This window comes from Labeo rohita, chromosome 22, assembly GCF_022985175.1.
Source record: "Labeo rohita strain BAU-BD-2019 chromosome 22, IGBB_LRoh.1.0, whole genome shotgun sequence".
NCBI classification, from domain to species: domain Eukaryota; kingdom Metazoa; phylum Chordata; class Actinopteri; order Cypriniformes; family Cyprinidae; genus Labeo; species Labeo rohita.
The window spans coordinates 29,125,849-29,146,797 of record NC_066890.1 but is presented as its reverse complement, the minus strand read 5'-3'; the positions used below and the strand labels follow the sequence as shown (position 1 = coordinate 29,146,797).

Below are 20,949 nucleotides of genomic sequence, written 5' to 3'. Positions count from 1 at the left end.
TCCAAAAACCATGGTAGCACCATGCTACTTTTTTGTGCTTGTTCAGACATTGCAGTACAATGATACCAGGTCCAAAAACCATGGTAGTATCACAGTACTTTTTGTTTGTTCACACTAAAGTTATGTGATTTGCCCACCCACTCTTTGAAAATCCCTACAAAGTAGCCTTGAGGAATCCCTGTTGCACAAATGCAAATATGCTGACATTGAATCTGACATGCGCTGCCCGATATGTAAAGTGTGATTATTTTTAATACCTATGTTTATACCTTATTTACATACACGTCTCTCTCTATTACAGTGAAGAAAGCCAAGCTCGATGGACCACAAGGTAAGCCTAAAGTCTTACTGTAACTAGCTTTCCAGTATTTTTATCCGCAACTGTCTATTGAATGCACTGATATTTTTTGTGCAGAGAAATTCAACACGTACGTGTCGCTGAAGGTTCAGAACGTGAAAAGCACCACCATAGCCGTACGAGGCAGTCAGCCATGTTGGGAACAGGACTTCATGTTGTAAGTTCCTCTTCTCTTTCTTTTAGCAGGCTAGAAACATGCTTAAAGCACATAGGCAAACATGCTGATGCAAATGTTTGGCCAGTGCATTCCAAGCACAGGGTCCCGTTGTGCATACTTAATGTGTGTACTCTAGTGGCAATGCTGAGAATGCCATGTGTACTTAAATTGCGTTCAGACACATTCCATAACATGTTATGTGAACGTTTGTGTAGCTAGAAACATTTACGTTCACAAACTTGCATGGAGTATGCTTCAAAACTTTTTAAGATGACAAGAATTTAATGAAGAAGCTATTTCTGTTTTCACATGTAACAGTTGGTGTTCCCTTGGTAGTGGCAGTCAGGTTGTACCCCTAATGGTTTCGTCCTCAAGGGGCCAAACGTTGCTTAGCACTGATGCAATAAATCTTGTCTTCTAAAGTGTTCTGTCATTAATTACTCACCCTCATGTCATTCGAGTGACCTTTGTTCATCTTTGGAACACAAATTAAGATATTTTTTGATAAAACCCGAGAGCTTTTTGACCCTGTACAGGCAGCAACGCAACTACCACGTTCAAGGCCCAGAAAGGTAGAAAGGACATTGTTAAAATAGTCCATGTGACGTCAGTGGCTTAACCGCACTAGCATGCAATTCAAATAGTTGAATAAAGTTGTTGTTTTTTGTTTGCTTTGCACACAAAAAGTATTCTCGTAGCTTCATAAAATTAAGGTTGAACCACTGATGTCACATGGATTATTTTAATGATGTTCTTACTACCTTTCTGGGCCTTGAACGTGGTAGTTGCATTGCTGGATGGTCAAAAAGCTCTTGGATTTCATCAAAAACATGATGAAAAAAAAAGATGACACTGAAAAATTCTTGCCAACCTCATCTTGAGTCATCTATAAGCCAGATCTGATTCAGCACCTCTGTATCTGACTGTGCAATGGCTAACGCAGCACCACCACTGTCCCTAAGATTAGCCCCTGTGGTCTGTAAGAGGGATTGGTTTTGATATCAAAGTTGAGGCTATTATTAGGATTTGATGCAGCTTTAGAGACCGTAGTCCTGTGGAGCTTCTCTTGGAGTGTCGCTGCAGATGCCCAAGGCACAGATGGCAATGTTATCTGCCCCCTGTTTGGTTTTTATTGCTATTTTCTGTTTCTTTTTCCATTTAATATAGTGCCTTTGTTTTGTGCTGTGCTGTTCTCTGGGGTCTGGTTTTTCAGGATGTCTAATCTAACCAAAACTACACTCTTAAAAATAAAGGTGCTTTACAAGGTTCTTCACAGCGATGCCATAGAAGAACTGTTTTTGCTTCCACAAAGAACCATTCAGTCAAAGGTTCTTTAAAGAACCATCTCTTTCTTACCTTTTTATAATCTGAAGAACCTTCTTTCACCACAAAGAACCTTTTGTGAAACAGAAAGGTTCTTCAGATGTTAAATGTTCTTTATGGAACCATTTTTACAAAAAAGGTTCTTCTATGGCATCATGAAGCACCTTTATTTTTAAGAGTGTACTAAGTCATGCAGTTTCTCCACAATATTTCAGAGCCTTTTTTTGTAAATTTTATATATTTTTTTCGCCTTAGGTCTCTTTATTTTTAATGTGAGTTTATAACCTGAAGATATACTGTCTATCATCATACTATGTATGAATTTCTCTCCATCTCTCAATACTCTTCACTTCATCTTCCAGTGAGATTAACAGGCTGGATCTGGGCCTGACGGTGGAAGTATGGAACAAAGGACTGATCTGGGACACCATGGTTGGCACATTGTGGATCCCTTTGCGCAGCATTCGACAGTCGAACGAGGTACAGCCCAGATGGCCGGCCTGGCCCCCAACAGCTTGCAGCTTTTCTCACCCTCTGTAGAGCTATATGTGGAGATCTGTAGCTGATGCCTGGCATTGGCTCTCATTGCAAACATGTTGCAGAAACCATTCCCTGTAAGACTCTATATGTTGATATTTCTTACCAGTTTAAATATATTTAATAACCAGCACCAGTGGAATTCGTTTCTGCAGTGTTTGTCACAAAAGCCCCCACTGAGCAATCTGAGATTAAAGGAGAAGTCCACTTTCAGAAAAAAAAAATTACAGATAATTTACTCACCTCCTTGTCATCCAAAATGTTCATGCCTTTCTATCTTCAGTCGTAAATATGTTTTTTGAGGAAAACATTTCAGGATTTCTCTCCATATAATGGACTTCAATGGTGCCCATGACTTTCAACTTCCAAAATGCAGTTTAAATGCAGCTTCAAAGGGCTCTAAACGATCCCAGCTGAGGAAAAAGGGTCTTATCTAGCGAAACAATAGGTTATTTTCTAAAAAAAATCGACAATTTAAAACTTTTTAACCTCAAATGCTTGTCTTGTCTAGTTCTGAGTGAACTCTATGTATTCCGATTCAAGACAGTTAGGGTAGGTCGAAAAACTCCCATCTCATTTTTTCCTCCTGGTTTTTCAACCTACCCTAGGTTTTTCAACCACTGGTTATTTTAGAAAATAAACCAGTCGTTTCACTAGGTAAGACCCTTCTTCCTCAGCTGGGATCGTTTAGAGCAGTGGTTCCCAACAATGTTCATGGAGGCCCCCTAACACTGCACGTTTTGCATCTCTCCTTTGTCTGACATACCCATTTCAGGTCTTGGAGTCTCTACTAATGAGCTGAATATCTGAATCAGGTGTGTTTGATTAAGGAGACATGGAAAACATGCAGTGTTGGGGGGCCTCCAGGAACGTGGTTGGGAACCACTGGTTTAGAGGCCTTTGAAGCTGTGTTTAAACTTCATTTTGAAAGTTCGAATTCAATTTTGGAAGTTCTTCAAAAAACATAATTTCTTTACGACTGAAGAAAGAAAGACATGAACTTGGATGACAAGAGGGTGAGTAAATTATCTGTGCATTTTTGTTCTGGAAGTGAACTTCTCCTTTAATTGGCTTGTTAAATGAAACAGTGGTGACATTGCCTTTAACAGGGTTCAAACTTGCAAGCCTTTGGTTACCAGCAAAGATCTATAACTTTAGATAAAATACCCTGAGCAGGCAGAGTTATTTGAGCCAAACCGAATATAGAGATGCGTGTTTTTTTCTCATGTTGTAGGAAGGTCCAGGACAATGGCTGACTTTAGACTCCCAGGTCATTATGGCTGAGAATGAGATTTGCGGCACCAAAGATCCCACTTTCCATCGAGTGCTTTTGGATACACGATTCGAACTCCCATTAGGTATCCTTTTGCTTTCTCCAAAACTCTATTTAGTCCACACTTGTCCCAAGTTTTATGCTAACCCATAGTTTTCATACTTCCAGATATACCGGAGGAAGAAGCTCGATACTGGGCCAAGAAACTGGAGCAGCTCAATGCCATGAGGGACCAAGATGTGAGTCTCCTTATTCAACTCCGGTCTTGTTTTGTTTACAGTCCTCCCCAGAGCCCAAGGGCAGAACATGCGTTAATTTGAGTCTGTCAGAGAACTCCTGAGACCTGAACAGCATTTTTTTTCCTTTGCATTCTGAACTACTGACCTGTTAAAATAAAAACTGTCACCTGCTCAGATTCAGTAATTTTTGTTTGCTCATTTTGCAGTACACATACCAGGAGGAGCATGAGAGACCACTTCCAATGCCATCAACTCAGTGCTGTGAGCTTTCAAGCGCTACTCACACTCACTCTATAAATTGCATGGCCCCTTGGTAGGTTGATGTGTACAGAACCTCATTAGAGGACCAATCACCCCATCAGCAGGTCCAATATGAGACTGCTTTATCTCTAAGCACTAGATGGATGGCTTAGCATCATGGTGCACAGAGATTTCCTGGACGGTATTCAGCAATGGGTGGGTTAAAGAGGAGCGGAAAGCTTTGGCTTGCCAACAGGCCATTTTTTTTTGCTTCACATCAGAGCTTTTAACCATTAGCACTTAGCCTGCATGGGCAAGGTCACTCTCCTGCACTGCAGACATCCAAATTTACGTCCGTGTCACACCTGTTAGTTTTACAACCTAGATTTATAACAAGCTGCTTGTTCATGGTCACACCGAGGCATGTGTCCCAAAAAGATGTATTTTCATCACTGCCTTCTTGGTCTACTTCTAAGTTTTGTGTTGACTCTGTTCTCATAGGTAACTGGAGTCTATGGGGGGACCAGCAAAGTAAGTAAACCTTGTTTCATGGGTTTTAAAAGAAATGTGTAAAAATCTAAAATCTGCACTTGTTTCTCAGATGATGATCCAGACAGTGCTGTGGACGATCGAGACAGTGATTATCGCAGTGAAACCAGCAACAGTATCCCGCCTCCATTCTATACCACTTCTCAGCCCAACGCATCCATGCACCAATACCCCATCCGAAACATGCACCATGGCTCCCGCTACAACGACATGCAAGACTACGACTATGATAACCAGAGAGCCATTAGGTAAATTGTCCCAGTTCTTGGGTGCAGTGTATTTGCTAATGCCAGTCACTTTAGCATCTATCAGTTAGTAAAAGCATTCACTGTGTCTGTGCGACTTTCCTCTGTTCTTATTCCTATGCATTGGTGACTGTATACAAGCCTTGGATGAGCGGTCATTGTATACGCTTCATGGGTTTGGAGCCATATTGGTGCCACTCTGTGATTTGAATGCAACGTTTCACCTCAATTGCTCGTTTTGGCCCAGTTCACTTCAAAACGAGAGTTTATTTCCTGTACATTTTGTCTTACAAAAGTGGCATTCCCGACATTCTTGCATTGCATGCTGGAGACTTTGTGTTCTGAGACTCTTACCTTGTCCCAAATGGCACCTTAAGCTCCTTCTCAAAGTCATTTTACTACACAGACTGTTGGGTAATAGTCACCTAAGATATCTTCTGCCTGATCTCATGACGAAAATGTACCTGTGGGAACTTTTTCGTAAGACACAAAATATGTACCAATAAGGAAAGGAAAGAATGTGTGGCAAAGTATGGTAACCCATACAAATGCTCTGCATTTTTCCTAGCTAAGTGCACGCACACACACACACACTGTGAACAGCCATATTGCTGTAGCACCTGGAAAGTAGTTGGGGGTTCGGTGCCTCGCTCAAGGGTCTCACCTCAGTTGTGGTATTGAAGGTGGAAGAGAGCACTGGTTATTCACTCCCCCCACCGACAATCCCTGCCAGACCTGAGACTCAAACAGACTCAAACCTGCAACCTTCAAGTTACAAATTCGACTCTCTAACCATTAGGCCAAGACTGGCCTACATATCACCGCAGTTTCCAACAGAAGTGAACACTAAAGGTGGTAAACCAGCGAGCATTTGTAATCGTTTTCGTAGTTATGATACAGCTCCATATGTTTCGCTTTCCGGTGTTGTGCCAAATTCCGACCCCCGCCAGATTACTACCCCTCTAGTATTCAACAAGAGGGGATAATAAATTAGGGGGTCAAAAATGGCCACAACACCGGATGTAACAAGCTTGCTCGGTAGCTCAGCCAGCACTGAATTGGACTTAGGATGTGGAATCCTTGGGTATGAATTCTGTGAAAATCATAACTCACAATGAAAGAGCTGAAAGATGAGAGATCGAAAAACAAGCTAAAAAGGCATGCTTGCAATTGTGGTTTTACAAAGCTTTTGTTTGTACTATCGGGTAGGTCTAGTGCAGATGGTACATTATTTTAAAACGTCACGGAGCATTAGAGTTATAGCGTCACTCAACGGACATTTCAAGTCAGAACTGCGGTGACACATACAAAACCAATGTCACATAAAACGTAAAAAAAAAGAAAACTCTTTTAGCGCCACTCAGTGAACATTTCACATCGAGTATGTCATGAAACGCACATGCTGCTACGTATTTTGTGCCTTGCGAAACCATTCCCACAGGTATGTTTTCATCATGAGATCAGGTTGGATATATTTACCAAAAGCCGCCGTTGACCAGCTGTTGGAAACGTAAAATGACAAATGGGCCACCCTACAGTCTCGTGGACTTCACAGATGCGTGCAAGCAAAAGCTTCAAGACTCATTTGGGACAGGGCTCCTTTTATAGCCTCTTGAATCCTTTATAGAGTCTTACTAATGGATATATCCTGATCCTGATGCTTTTGATATGAGTCTCTTAGCAGCTGGTTAACCATTGCCTTAAGTTGGGTCATTTTCCGTCCACTGTGACCTGATGAGGTGAGATGAAGAAGCAAATAAATCAAAAGACATTACTCATGCTCCTCCTCTTCCTGCCTCCCCCATCCCCTTCCCTCCCACCAGACGCTATGATAGTTTAGACTCCGCCACCAACGGCCGCAGCGATCTCGATTCGGCTTCTGGCTCGAGCAGGCGGACCAGCCGCCAGTACTCCTTAGACAGTAGGCACTCGCTCTCTGATAGGTGGGTCTCCGTAGCTCCTACACCTCCACCCTCTTCCACCTCCTCCTGCTCTTCTTCTTGCTCCAGCCTGTGATTCCGTCCCGCTGTGATGATGTCGTGGAATTGGACTTGTCTGGTCCTGTGGTCCTCGCTATGCTTGCCATGCATGCGCACCAATCCTTCTTTTACATACATGGTCTATTGATATATATATATATACTCTATCTATACCTCTTTGTATATGTATCTATGTCCTTTATCATGACTGCTGTGTACTTGTTAATGACCTGTCACGTGTTATTAGGTAACCAACCCGTACGTCTCAGAAGCTTTTTCTTGTGTCTTCTGTACCGTGTAATCGGAATTTGGTGCAATTGCCGACGGGGGGTCCACTGGGTTTGGAAAAACAGTCTGTTTTTTTTGTGAAGTCTGTTATTTGCCTGCTATATGCCTGACAGAGTTAGACAATAACGTTGTAATTCCGAAAGCTTAGTGTGCGCTAATTACATGGCCTTTAGACACACTAGGCTGTGTGTGGGCAGCAGGCGGGACCATGTCGATGGCTGTGACAGAGACCAGGGGATGTTCAGATCACTGATTTACCCTCTCAGCATCTCATGGACAAAAGCTTTCCGAAAGCCAAAATGTGTTGTGTGGAAGACAGGAAATAAAGCTGTGTGTGTGTCTTGAGAATTTATGGGTTTGTGCGCAAGGAAGTGAGAAAAGTTGACAAGGATATATGACTAACTGGCAGAAAGGCTTGACAGAAGTGTGATTGTATGTGTAATTGTGTGTGTGTCCTGTGGCTCTCATATTTCCTCCAGTCTGAAGCCCAGACGCTTTTTGGCTCACAGCCTATTACACACCCCATCTCTTTCACTTTTGATTCTTCATGCATTACTAAACCTTACGTCCCATAATCGATAATGTGTGTGTGTGTCTGTCTGTGTGGCAGCACATTTTTTCTTACTCATTCCATTCTCTCAATCTCTCTACACATAATTGGCTCATTCACGAGCAAAGATAAATAGCCTTCCATTGTTAAAGATGTCACAGAAAAATGCTGCATCCCCTTTTCTGTCAGCTCAGTGTTTCTCTCTATCTTTTTTTCAATGTGTTGTCTATTCTTAAGTCCACCTGGATGAATTTGTCCACTGACAATTCTTTCCATCTTAGTGTTTTTTGTAAAACAGCTCTTTTTGACTCTGAGTTTTTTTCTTCGACACCCTCAAATAAACCTTAGGATTCTGTCTCGTTTTTTCTCACACCCTTACCTGCACACATACATCCATAAATAAGCAGAAACTGCTGAAGAAAATAGCTTAAACCAGGGGTAGGCAAGTTCAGTCCTAGAGAGCCACTGTCCTGCAGAGTTTAGCTCCAACCCTAATCAAGGTCTTCAGGATTACTGAGGCTAGAGGCAGGTGAGTTTTTTTTTTTTTTTTTTCAGGGTTGGAGCTGAGCACTGCATGACGGTGGCTCTCTAGGACCGAACTTGCCTATCTCTGCCTTAAACCAACACTAAATTTGTTTGCTTGTCTTGGCTCAGGGGGCGTCCAAACTTAGTCCTCTAGAGCCACTGTCCTGCAGTTTGAGTTTGGCTCCAACTCTAATTAAACCCTCCTAAGCCAGATAATCAAGGTCTTACTAGGCATACTGGAAACTTGCAGGCAGGTGTGTTGAGCCAAGTTGGAGCTACACTGCAGGACACTGGCCCTCCAGGACCGAGTTTGGACACCCCTGTCTTAGTTGTTTTAAGCTGGTCTACTGGCCTGACTTCTGAGAGACCAGTTAAGACTAGAAAACCATCATTGGCTGGTTAAGCTGTTGTTTTCAGCAGGGAGAGACTTCTACAAGCTGACAAGTATCATTTTCCTTTGTGGTTGGTCGTTCTTACTTTCTTTGCCTCAAACTCTCTTTTTACGACCCATAAGCCTGTATATCAGCAGTCGCTCACCTTGTTTCTTCCATGACTTTATATAACTAATGACTCTTTACTCCCACAGCCCCACCGGCAGTAGTCGCTATGCCTCCTCGGGCGAGCTGAGCCGCGGCAGCTCCCAGCTCAGTGAGGAGTTTGGCCCAGAAGATGGTGAGAGCTTCCGAGGTTCCGGAGAGTTCTACGATGAGAACGACTCCTACCACTCCTGCCATTCCTCCGTTAGCTATGGTAAAGACTCACCTGGTTGGGATCCAGATGAGCCGCAGGGCGTCTACAGTGATGATGGGGAGTACAACAAAGATGGAGGTGAAGAAGGTGCACTTTATGATGAAGAGGATGGTGAGATCTATGAGCAGGAGGAAGGGGAGTATCCCTATGAAGAGGAAGAGGAAGGAATGGTGTATGAAGAGGATGAAGACCTTTACCCACTGGATGGTACTCTCAGTGAAGAGCAGGAGCCACCGTACACCCCTACCCCAACCAGCACTGCCCCAACGTTGGCTCCCGAGGCCCCCACCAGCCGTCCACCACTGGAGAAACAGGCATCCATGCACCAGCATCAGTCCCAACCACCATTCCAGACCATGGAGCCTAAGCGAGAGTCACCACCCCCACAGCAGCCACTTGATGTCTTTGCCAAGGTTCCTCGCACCTCGACCCCACCGCGAGTCTCAGAGGTGGAGTCTGAGAAGGTTCCAACATCTGCTGGCAAGCAAGCAGCCCCTTCTGAGGAACTTTTGCCTATCCCTCCTACCGAGGTTCCGCCTGTAGCAGAACAAGAAAAGAAAGAGGCTTCTCCGGAGAGGTACGCTCCTTGTGCCGAGTTCTTGGAAGCTTGAATAAGGTGTGGATTTTTATGACATTTTGCTGGATGCAAGTTAAATCTAAATATTTTACCATCTTTTCCCAGCACACCAAAGCTGGAGCCACCTGTGGATCCTGCAGTTAGGGCCAAAGCCAACTGGCTACGACTCTTCAACAGAGTTCGCCTTCAGCTGCAGGAGGTAATCTGCTTCTTTCAAGCTTGATCAGCTTCTTCCAAGTACATAGTAATTCAGTAACCAATCAAAGTTTGCCAGCTTGCTTATGCCCTGTTCATTTGGGTTTGTTGGCCAACATTGGGCTGCAAGTCTTTGGTTAGTTCTGCCCTTCGTTGTCGTCCTTTTTCTTGCCTGTCTTTTCCATTTCATGTTACTTTTTCGTCTTACTTTTAAGTTCTACATTTTACTGTTACACACGTTTAGAAAACAAGTTTTTGTTTTGAGATTTCATGCCTTGCCCCTTTTTGTGTTCCACCCCATTTGTTTTTGCTTTTTTGTGTTTTTTCTTTCAGTTTTTTGTCATTGCCATAGCGATTGTCATGCTCTTCACTGCTTTGCCGAAGCTGGACAAGCAGTCTGAAAGGTGGGTGTGGCTACATGTGGGTCTGAAGTAAACACATTTTCCTGACCAATGACTGCGGCACGCTTCCTCTGAGATACACATGGAGTTGTTATGACAGCATAATGATGATGGAGATAAAAATGTCCGGCAAAACCGGTCTTATTATGAGAGAGTCCTGCAACTGACGTCAATGAGATCAGCTGACTGCAGGCTCTTTCTGGGTCCAATCAAAATAGACAATGGTCTTTTTTCTTTAATATAAATTATATCATTGAAATTACATTGGGAGGTCTGCATAGATATTGAAGAGAAGTTTAATATGGTTTAGCGGATGGATTAAATAGAGATATAGAGTCTGTCACTGACCCTGCTGTCACTCCCTGTTGTCTGTAGGCTCGAGGCGAGACTCCAGGACTTGCGTCACTCTTTTTGCAAGCAGGGTGAGTGTCACCAAAGGACTGCAGCTCATTTTCAGAGCAGATAAACACCTGAGCTATTCGAACGCTATGCTTTTATTGATGATATATAATATGTGTAGCCATTTAAATATCGGAAAGTATCTGAATCATTGTTCCTGCTCCCCTGTTCTGACCAATTGCTTAAATTAGATTTGGAAATTACGGACTGTATTAATTACAGTATTTAGGAGCTACTGTGTGTATATATATAATACATCTACCCATTTGATCTGCAGGCCTGGAGGTGCTCTTTACAGCATAGACAGTATGCCAGACCTACGCAAGAGGAAGGCCATCCCTCTTGTCCGAGACCTGGTGAGTCACACGACCCCGCTTCAGTACGTCAAAGTTTCAACTAAAGCATTGCTGGACCCAACATCACCTTCCCAACTCTTCAAAAGCACCATCCATATGCATCAGCGTGGTTATTTTAGGCAGCAGTCTGCCAAGGGTCTGTAGTTCACAGAAGTCTCTATGGCACATCTGTTTGAATCACAGCTACAGGGTTAGACATTATTAGAGCGTTACTCGGCTCCATTCACCCTGTAGACTGATGAATCTCCAGCCTCCCGACTGCCTCAATTTCTCCTTTACAGTCCTATTAAGTTTGGCCTCTGTATTTCTTCCTGAGCTGACTTCATTGCCTGCTAACCTTGTTTTGTGCCTGTAACCTACTTTGGGAGCTTGTTGAACTTTTCCGTTGATGCTACAAAAAAAGGTTAGGTGGCAAATAAAATCAAACATCATTGGTTTCTCGCATGGATAGAGGCAATATAAGCATATGGGCATTAAAGGCAACATGAAACTAAATTGACCCAACTAACAGTGGCGTGCACAGACCTCCAGAGGGGCAGGGAAGAAATGTTGGTACGACGGCACCTAGATTGGACTGAAAGAGGCAGGGGCTTATTTTGCCTAATTCATCAGTGCATGTTAAGAAATAAACAAGTTGCATTACGAGTGTCCCGAGTTCGAATCCCAACTCGAGGACCTTTCCCGATCCTGTCCCCCTATCTCTCTACCACCTCGCCTCCTGTCAGCTCTTATTTGTCCTATCATAATAAAGGTGAAATTGCCCCAAAAAACTTTAAAAAATAAATAAGCAAGTTATAATGGAATAACAACACATTAAAATTTAGCTAGTAATTTAATCTGGTTACAGCGAGCTAAATGTATTCATGTAGTGCCAGACTGATTGCATTGCAATGAAATTAAGCTTTAACGAATTGTTCAAGAGTTGTGTGCATTAGTGCATGTTAATTAACTACATCGAACAAGCCACAGAATCCATTTTGAGTTTACTTGTTAACAACGCTTTCTGCAAAACTTCTCATTAGATTGACAGGAGAGTTAGTTATGTATTGATTAAACAAAGTAACAAGAGCCAAAAGAAAAAAATCTTTAATTTGCTGACAGCTGTCGTGTAGGTCTGGCTGTACTTATTCAGCCAAGAACGCTCCTGGCAGCCTTCACTGGAGAGCTGTCAGAGCAGGCAACGGCACCAGGCTCGCTTTGACGCTACGAACTGGAAGATGAGGGAGAAATTACCATACTGCTCTAAACAGCTTCGCAGTTTGTCGGTTTTAATCCAGCTTACCGTCACCGATACTGACTCTAAGAGTCAGAAGCCAAAGTGCTGACTTGAGCAGAATTAAAATGCGTGTCAAAAACAATTCAACTCGAAACAAAGTACCTCCTCCCTCTCTTTTTCTTTTCTCTCTGTTCTCTCTATACTTTATTCTTCTATATGCATTCTTGTGGTACAAGCACTTTTCAAGGCCTCTTTACATAAATACTTTCTCCTCAGTCAGTAGATTTATAAAAAGTATAACCTGAATTTTTTTGTTTACATTTTCAACTTAAAGGGATAGTTCACCCAAAAATGAAAATTCAAAATTCTGTCATTAATTACGCACCCTTACGTTATTCCAAACCCGTAAGATCTTTGTTCATCTTCGAAGCACAAATTAAGATGTTTTTTATGAAAACAGAGAAAATTAAAATTACATTTTTTTAAAATTCGTGTTCCAAATATGAACAAAGATTTTACGGGTTTGGAACGACATGAGGGTGAGTAATTAATAACAGAATTTTCATTTTTGAATGAACTATCTCTTTAATGAGTTGATGTATGAAATAAAAAGTTGTTGAATTATCTTTGGCAAATTTCTAAAATATTATTGTTTGTTTGTTTTTTATTTCTTTATTCCAATGCCTCACCTCCTGCAGGCAATGGTAAGTACTTACAATTTTACTTTTTCAGCACTCCTGAGTAAAATGCTTCAATTGTAGCCACAAACAATTTACTGCACACTTTAAAAGCGATTTCTTCATGAAAACTGCCATTTTTTATTACAAATTCATTTTTTTACTATTTATATTTTATATAAATAATGTAGATTTTATTTTATTGTATTCTATTAAATTTATTTAATATATATGTTCTTTTTTTATCAGTCTATTGTCAAAAGTTGGACAAATAAAAATTGTGCTAAGAAGTATTTAGTTCTTATGTATTAGAAAGCAATCACATTTTTACTCAACAAATGCATACATTTGTTCCTAATTTTATTTAGAGTTATTTTAGAGTCCTACAATTTTGTTTTCTCCTGCAGTCTCTTGTCCAGAACTCTCGAAAAGCAGGCATCACTTCTGCGATGGCCTCCAGCACACTTAACAATGAAGAACTGGTATGTCAACAAGCACTGTTTTCTTCGTAGACATTCACATTTTGTGGTTCAGAACTGTTTTTCATTTACCTGTTGATTTTTTTATGACCATGCAGAAGAGTCACGTCTATAAGAAGACCCTGCAGGCTTTGATCTACCCCATTTCCTGTACTACACCACACAACTTTGAAGTGTGGACGGCCACCACCCCCACCTACTGCTACGAGTGCGAGGGGCTTCTATGGGGCATCGCTCGACAGGGCATGCGCTGCACCGAGTGTGGGGTCAAGTGTCACGAGAAGTGTCAAGATTTGCTTAATGCTGATTGTTTACAGAGTAAGATGGTCTTATTGAGTTTCTTTCTGTACTCTCAAATGTTGATTTCTGTACTATACCAAGTTACTGTCATGAAACTTTAGATGGCGCAGGCTGATGGGTCGTTATCGCAAACTGATGATATTCACAGTGTTAAACTACTTGACACAAGCTGATTGGTTCAGTGAGCTTGCTGCTTTACATTTAAATGGCTGGTTAGCTTTCACAAAAGCAGTTCACAATGCGCTTGCAGAGTTTCTCTGAAACCCTCCACCTCCCCAGCTCCACCTGTATAGATCTGCTATGGGTTATTTTATATGCTATTTGTGCAGCAGCAGTATGTCTTAAATGTATTAGCAGAAGCAATTTCCTGTTCTTTGCAGCAGCAGCAACAGCAACAGCAACAGCAATAATCTACAACAACAGTAATAACAGCAGCAGCAATTCATCAGTGTACTCGATCTATTCCACCAAGACCAAAAATATTAACATTGTCATATCCATTACAGGGCTAAAATCTTAAGAGAGTTGTCATGCTAGCACTATATTTATTAATTTTACCATATTTAAATATCAGTCAAAAGTTTGGAATAATTTTTTTATTTGATTTTTAGTCTCTTATGTTTTTTGCAGACCAAATACAAAACAAATATTCTTATCGCGTTATCATGCTAGATTACTCGCGGGATGGTTTTTGTTGCTCACGCAAATAAAATCAACTGGACGTGACAATAAGTTCTTTACTGATTGGCTTGCGTGACAACGCATCATCCGAATTTTCCTTTTTGAGTTGAAAATTTTCAACTCGCACAGAAGACACAATTGCCGCAAATGCACGATATTGCGGCTTCTGTGCAAGTAAAAAAAAATTCAACTTTAGCGAAAAATTCTCATGACGTGTCACCCAATTTGTGTCATTTGTGCCACCCGATGCGAATTGCCGCAAATGCGGGATATCGCATTTTTCATGCAGTTGCCTCAAACGCATGGTATCGCGTCTTCCATGTAAGTTGAAAATTTTCAACTTGAGCAGAAAATTCATGAAGCGCCACCAAATTCACGTCATTTGCGACGCCAGGTGTGAATTGCCGCCAACACGTGATAACGCATTTTGAAAAGTTTCAACTCAAGCGCAAAATACACATGATCATGCGTCATGTGCGACGCCTGGTGCATCAATTCCCGACTTTGCATTGACTATGTATGTAATCTACTCGCTCAAATTATTAAATTCATTTTTGTTGTGCACACACTATTATGCCCAACAAAGGCTGCATTTTATTTTTTTAAAAATACAGTAAAAACAGTGATATAGCGAAATATTATTATTAGTCATTGCAATGCTTTTTTGTTTTAATGTATTTTAAAATGTATTTTACTCTTGTGATGACAGCTGAGTTTTCACCAGCCATTTCAGCAGCTCAGTTGTTATTTTTTCTCATCCATTTCAAACTTTTAATCATTAGTTTGTTGTTTAACTAAACCTTATCTGTATTTCACAGGGGCGGCGGAGAAGAGCTCCAAACATGGAGCTGAGGATCGCACGCAGAACATTATCATGGTGTTGAAAGACCGCATGAAGATCCGCGAACGCAACAAGCCTGAGATATTCGAGCTGATTCAGGACGTGTTCGGAGTCATCAAGGCAACACACGTGGCACAGATGAAGCAGGTCAAGCAAAGCGTCCTGGACGGGACGTCCAAGTGGTCAGCCAAGATCAGCATCACTGGTAATGACCCACTTTGTCCAGCACAAGTTTGTTATATGTCATATTGGTTATCTTAGTATTAACCCTGTTGTTTCTCCGCTCAGTATTATGTGCCCAGGGCCTGCAGGCAAAGGACAAGACTGGCTCCAGCGATCCTTATGTTACGGTTCAAGTAGGCAAGACTAAAAAACGAACCAAGACCATCTACGGCAACCTCAACCCTGTGTGGGATGAGAGCTTCAATTTGTAAGTGTATTCAAATGTCAATTAATAAGTGCCAAATATATTTTATTAAAGATCTCAGTGCTCATGGTGATACACAAACATCTCAACAGTGAGTGTCACAACTCTTCTGATCGGATCAAAGTGCGTGTGTGGGACGAGGATGACGATATTAAGTCTAGAGTAAAGCAGAAGTTCAAACGAGAGTCTGATGATTTCCTTGGCCAGACCATCATCGAGGTGCGAACTCTGAGCGGAGAAATGGACGTCTGGTACAATCTGGGTGAGTAACCAAGCATTAATAACATCAATGTAATGTTTTATTTATGTTGCGCACAGGTCAAACTTCAATGCAGTTCTCAAAGATCAAACAATTTCGACTTTGACCCAATTTGCCATTGACCTTTAGAAGCAAAGCCAAGGATTACAGAACAATTAGTGTGGCATCTTTAGATGGTCGCATGTCATGTTTTTTTTTTTTTGTGATGTATCAAAGTGATTGGCTCAAAGTGTTTCACTACATAGGAACCTTGTAAAATTGCCTTTTTATGACACTACCTGCAACACAGCTCTCTGTGCGATTTTCTTGATTTTTTATTTTTTTATGGTTTACAAACTTCATTTTGCTTCCTTTGTTTGCCTTAGATTTTTTTAAAAGATTTTTGTACAATTTTCATTTTTATTACAATTTTCGTATGATTTTCGTTTCAGTATAGTTTCCTTTTATTACTATTTTTGTACTTTTTTTTCATTTTTTATACAATTTTTGTGTTTTTTTTTTTATCTTTTTTTAAATGATTTTCCTTTCCACATGATTTTCTTAGTTTATGATTTTTGTATGATTTTCTTTTTTGTTTACCTTTATTTTCATTTTTCATACAATTTTCGTATAATGTTCTTTTTTTTCCCCTTTCCATCAGAACTTTTTTCTTAGTTTATGATTTTCATGTGATTTTCAGTTTTTTTTATGATTTTTGGACAATTTTTCATATGATTTTTATTCCTTTTCTCTTTTTGTGATTTTTGTTGTGCATATGATTTTCTTTTTTTTATGCAATTTCTGTATGATTTTCTTAGTTTATGATTTTAATGTGATTTCCTTTTTTTTAAAGTATTTTGGACAATTTTCATTTTTCTTTTCTTCTTTTTTTATGATTTTTTTTATGATATGATTTTTTTAAAAATTCTTTTTATGTTTTTTTGTATTTGTATGATTTTCTTTTCTTTTTTACTTTTTTTGCAGATTTGTGATTTTTCATATGATTTTTCGTATGCTTTTATTTTCAGTATAGTTTCCTTTTTAACGATTTTTTTATACAATTTTCTTTTTTCGTGCAATTTCCTTATGATTTTTGTTTCGTAACGTACTCTTTTTGTATGTTGTTTATGTTTTGGTTTTTTTTACATTTTTAGGACAATTTTCATTTTTCATACGATTTTCGTATGATTTTCTTTTCTGTTTTTTATGATTTCCCTTTCCATATGATTTTCTTTTTTTTCATGCAATTTCTGTATGATTTTCTTAGTTTGTGGTTTTCATATGATTTTATAGTGATTTTATAGTTTCCATTTTTAAGATTTCTTATACAAATTTCTTTTTTCATATAATTTCCATATGATTTTTGTTTCATAAAATGTTCACCAAATTTTATTTTATTATTATTATTAATTTTTTTTTTTTTTACAGTTTTCTGACAATTTCCTATTTTAATTTGATTCTTATGATGGTCATATGATCATCTTTTATTGTAAATTTTCTGTTGTTGTTTTTTTTTTTTTTACAGTTTTCATTTTCAGATGATTTCTGTTTGATTTTCTTTGATTTTTTATGGTTTTTATACCACTTTTTTTTATCACACAGCTATCTGTGCAGCTCTTGATTTTCTTGCCTTTGTATTTTTTATGGTTCACCAACTTTGTTTTGCTTCCTTCCAGACAAGCGTACGGACAAGTCTGCTGTATCTGGAGCCATCCGTATGCACATCAGCGTGGAAATCAAAGGGGAAGAAACCGTAGCTCCATACCACGTCCAGTACACTTGCTTGCATGAGGTCAGTCTGACTCTGCCATAATCATATTTGTCATTCTTATTTTCCACCTACCATCATGTATTAGCAAGCTTAAGTACATAGTCCCTGCTAGACCATATCAAATTATTCCCTAGCGAATTAATGCACATCCTCTTTCCATCTCTCCACAGAACCTTTTCCACTATCTAACAGACATCCAAAACAACGGGGTGGTGAAGATACCAGATGCCAAGGGCGATGACGCATGGAAAGTTTACTTCGAAGAAACGCCCCAAGAAATCGTTGACGAGTTTGCCATGCGTTACGGAGTGGAGTCCATTTATCAAGCCATGACGTATGATTCCCCCTACGGTTTTGCAATTGACATCTTAGTTGTTTGCTTTCGTACTTAGGTGCTTTTTGTACCTTCTTGATTCTAGACACTTCGCCTGCTTGTCATCAAAGTACATGTGTCCTGGAGTGCCTGCGGTCATGAGCACCCTTCTGGCCAACATCAACGCTTACTACGCTCACACAACCCAGGCTACCAACAATGTGTCGGCCTCCGACCGCTTCGCTGCGTCCAACTTTGGGGTGAGTGCTTGATGCAACCATACTGAAAAGAAAGATTTCAGCAATAAAGTGTGTGTGCTAATAATCAGGTTTGGTTTCTTCTTTGTTCGTTGTAGAAAGAGCGATTTGTCAAGCTTCTGGACCAGCTCCACAACTCTCTGAGGATTGACCTTTCTATGTACAGGGTATTGTGACTTTTTCTTGCTTCCGTATGAAGGATCTTTCTTAATTTAAGTTAAATGGTTAGTGTAGTGTTTACCAGAAGGTGAGATCGTCGAATCAGACAAATGAGATTATTAGTCTGATGATTAGTCTACATATAGCTTTAAGTAGTATTAAAACATATGAAGTATGAGGAAAAAAATTAATGGTGATAACAAAGAGGCACCGTTTCTTGTGTGTGTTTAGAATAATTTCCCAGCTAGCAGTCCTGAGAGGCTGCAGGACCTCAAGTCTACTGTGGACCTGCTAACCAGTATCACATTCTTCAGGATGAAGGTTAGTTGTAAATCCCTGATGCTGCTGACTGTGCAAACTTGGTAAATGTAGCCTTTTTGTGAAATTTTCTTTTTTTTTTATTTTTTCATGTGCATTCAATTGAAAATCATTAAGAATAATAATATATAAAAAAAAAAATCTTTTTCCAACTTTTTTTTTCTCTATTTATTGTAATTTTTCAATTGTCACTTTTTTTTGTAATTTTTTATACCAAAAAAAAACTTTTTTTACAATCTTCTGTCAGTTTTCGTTTTTTAATATGGTGCTCTTTTTTTCTATTTTCATGCAGTTTGTTTCCATACAATTTTTGAATTATTAATTTTGTTGTGATTTTTTTATTTTTACAATTGTTGTGTAAAATAAATTATTAATTATTACAATTTTCTTTTTTTGTACTATTTTCTTTTTCACTTTTTGTTCTTGCCGCAAATAATTTTCACATGGATTTTTAGTTTTGTATGGTGTTCTTTTTTGTTCTGTTCTGTGGTGTTCTGTTTTGTGACTTCTTTATCATTTTATATTTCATACATTTTTTTCATGTGATGTTTCATATGATTTTCTTTGTTTTATCAGAATTTTTTTACTGTGTGATTTTTACAATTTTGTGTAAAAATGTACAATTTTCTCGTTCATACAGTTTTTTCAGGTCATGGTTTTGTGTGATTCTTTTGAACTTTTGAATAATTCTGTTTTAAATTTTTTTTGAAAAAAATATTTCTGTTATATTTTCTGTTCCATGTGATTTTTCTTGTAATTTTTTTTACAGTTCTCTTTTTTTATACAATTTTTTTCATGTGATGTTTCGTATGATTTTTATTGCACTTTTTATTGTTTTATTTAAACTTTTTTTTTTAGTTTTTTGACAGTTCTCATACAATTTTCACATAGTTTAATTTTTTTTGTTTTGTGTGACTTTTTTTTACTGATTATTTTTGTTGTATATTTTTCTCTTTTTATTTTATTTTCTGTTATTTTCTTTCTGTAAAATTTTCTCATTAATACAATTTTTAATATGATGGTTTTTTATGATTTCCTTTTTTTATTGTGCAATAAAAGTTTGTACTTTTTTTTTTTTTTTTACAATTTTCGGACAGTCTTCTTGTCTCATACAATTTTCACATGGATTTTCTTTTTCATTTGGTTTTCTTTATTCAGTTTTCATGCAATTCTGTCTTTTGTGTGACTTTTGTTTAAATATAATTTTCTTTTTCATACAATTTTTAAAAATAAATATCTGTTTTTTATTTTATTTTATGTTCTGTGTGGGGGTTTTTTCTTGTAAAAAATGTTTTTTTTATACAATGGTTTTAATGTGATGTTCTGTATGATTTTCTTTGTTTACTTTTTGTAAAAATTTTTGTCACTTTTTAGTCTAATTTTCTGACAGTTTTCTTGTCTCATACAATTTTCACAGATTTTTTTGGTTAATTTTTTTGTTTTGTGTGACTATTTTATAATTTTCTTTGTCATACAAATTTCTAATTTCTTAAATGATTATCTTTATCGTATATTTTTCTCTTTTTATTTTTTTCTGTGTGATTTTCTTTTTTTCAGTTTTTGGAATATTTTCTTGTTTCATGATATTTTCATAAAACTTTCTTTGCTGTATGTTTTTCTTTTTTATTGTTTTTCTATAGTTGTTTTAATACATTTTTTTCCAGTTTTCATATAATTCTCATGAAATTTTATTTTCTGCATAGTGTTGTTCTACAATTTTTATACAATTTTAGTTTTTCCTGTTCTCAATGATTTTTTCAGACCACTTTTTTCACACAGTTTTCTATGCATATGCAATTGTTTATATTAATCAAACTATCCATCTTTTCCACCAGGTCCAAGAGCTTCAGAGTCCTCCTCGTGCCAGCCAGGTAGTGAAGGACTGTGTGAAGGCTTGCCTCAACTCAACCTACGAATACATTTTCAACAACTGCCACGAGCTGTATAGTCGAGAATACCAAACAGACCCGGTGAGTCGACAATTCCTGGCCCAGCGACCCTGATCAACCCCAAAGCTCTTTGCCCCCTGGAAGCATCCAAGTCATTTTATCAGAGCAGTTCATCTTGCTGCTTTTGTTTGTGGTGATTTGCTTTGAAGATGTTACAGGCTTCCCTCATAAATATCAAACACTCTTCCTGTTGAATTAAACATCTAACCCTGGGCTACTTACTATATTTTGCTGCGAAGCTTTGCAGGTTTGTTCTGTATCTTGTTCCCCTGGAGTGGTTGGCATATTTTTGTTTGTTTGTTTGCTGGCTGAAATAAGCCATTCCTGCTGTGGGGTAATTTCTTCCAGAGCTTGGCAGATTATGAAAAGCCATAACATGCTT

At 38.9% G+C, this 20,949-nt stretch overlaps 1 protein-coding gene across 1 annotated transcript in view; it reads left to right on the top strand.

Moving 5' to 3' along the window:
- The first annotated feature begins 244 nt into the window (after window positions 1–244).
- The window catches only part of unc13a (unc-13 homolog A (C. elegans)), a 45,769-nt gene continuing 25,064 nt past the window's right edge, over window positions 245–20,949 (top strand). Inside the window, 25 exon segments of the mRNA XM_051094509.1 lie at window positions 245–286; window positions 289–331; window positions 416–515; window positions 2,201–2,318; window positions 3,610–3,733; window positions 3,817–3,887; window positions 4,094–4,148; window positions 4,629–4,658; window positions 4,729–4,924; window positions 8,850–9,590; window positions 9,696–9,789; window positions 10,562–10,608; window positions 10,863–10,941; window positions 12,856–12,861; window positions 13,242–13,316; window positions 13,412–13,631; window positions 15,113–15,340; window positions 15,424–15,565; window positions 15,655–15,824; window positions 17,477–17,592; window positions 17,742–17,905; window positions 17,991–18,144; window positions 18,240–18,308; window positions 18,532–18,621; window positions 20,454–20,588. Coding sequence (XP_050950466.1) covers window positions 260–286; window positions 289–331; window positions 416–515; window positions 2,201–2,318; window positions 3,610–3,733; window positions 3,817–3,887; window positions 4,094–4,148; window positions 4,629–4,658; window positions 4,729–4,924; window positions 8,850–9,590; window positions 9,696–9,789; window positions 10,562–10,608; window positions 10,863–10,941; window positions 12,856–12,861; window positions 13,242–13,316; window positions 13,412–13,631; window positions 15,113–15,340; window positions 15,424–15,565; window positions 15,655–15,824; window positions 17,477–17,592; window positions 17,742–17,905; window positions 17,991–18,144; window positions 18,240–18,308; window positions 18,532–18,621; window positions 20,454–20,588 — 3,294 coding nt within the window. The 5' untranslated portion in view covers window positions 245–259.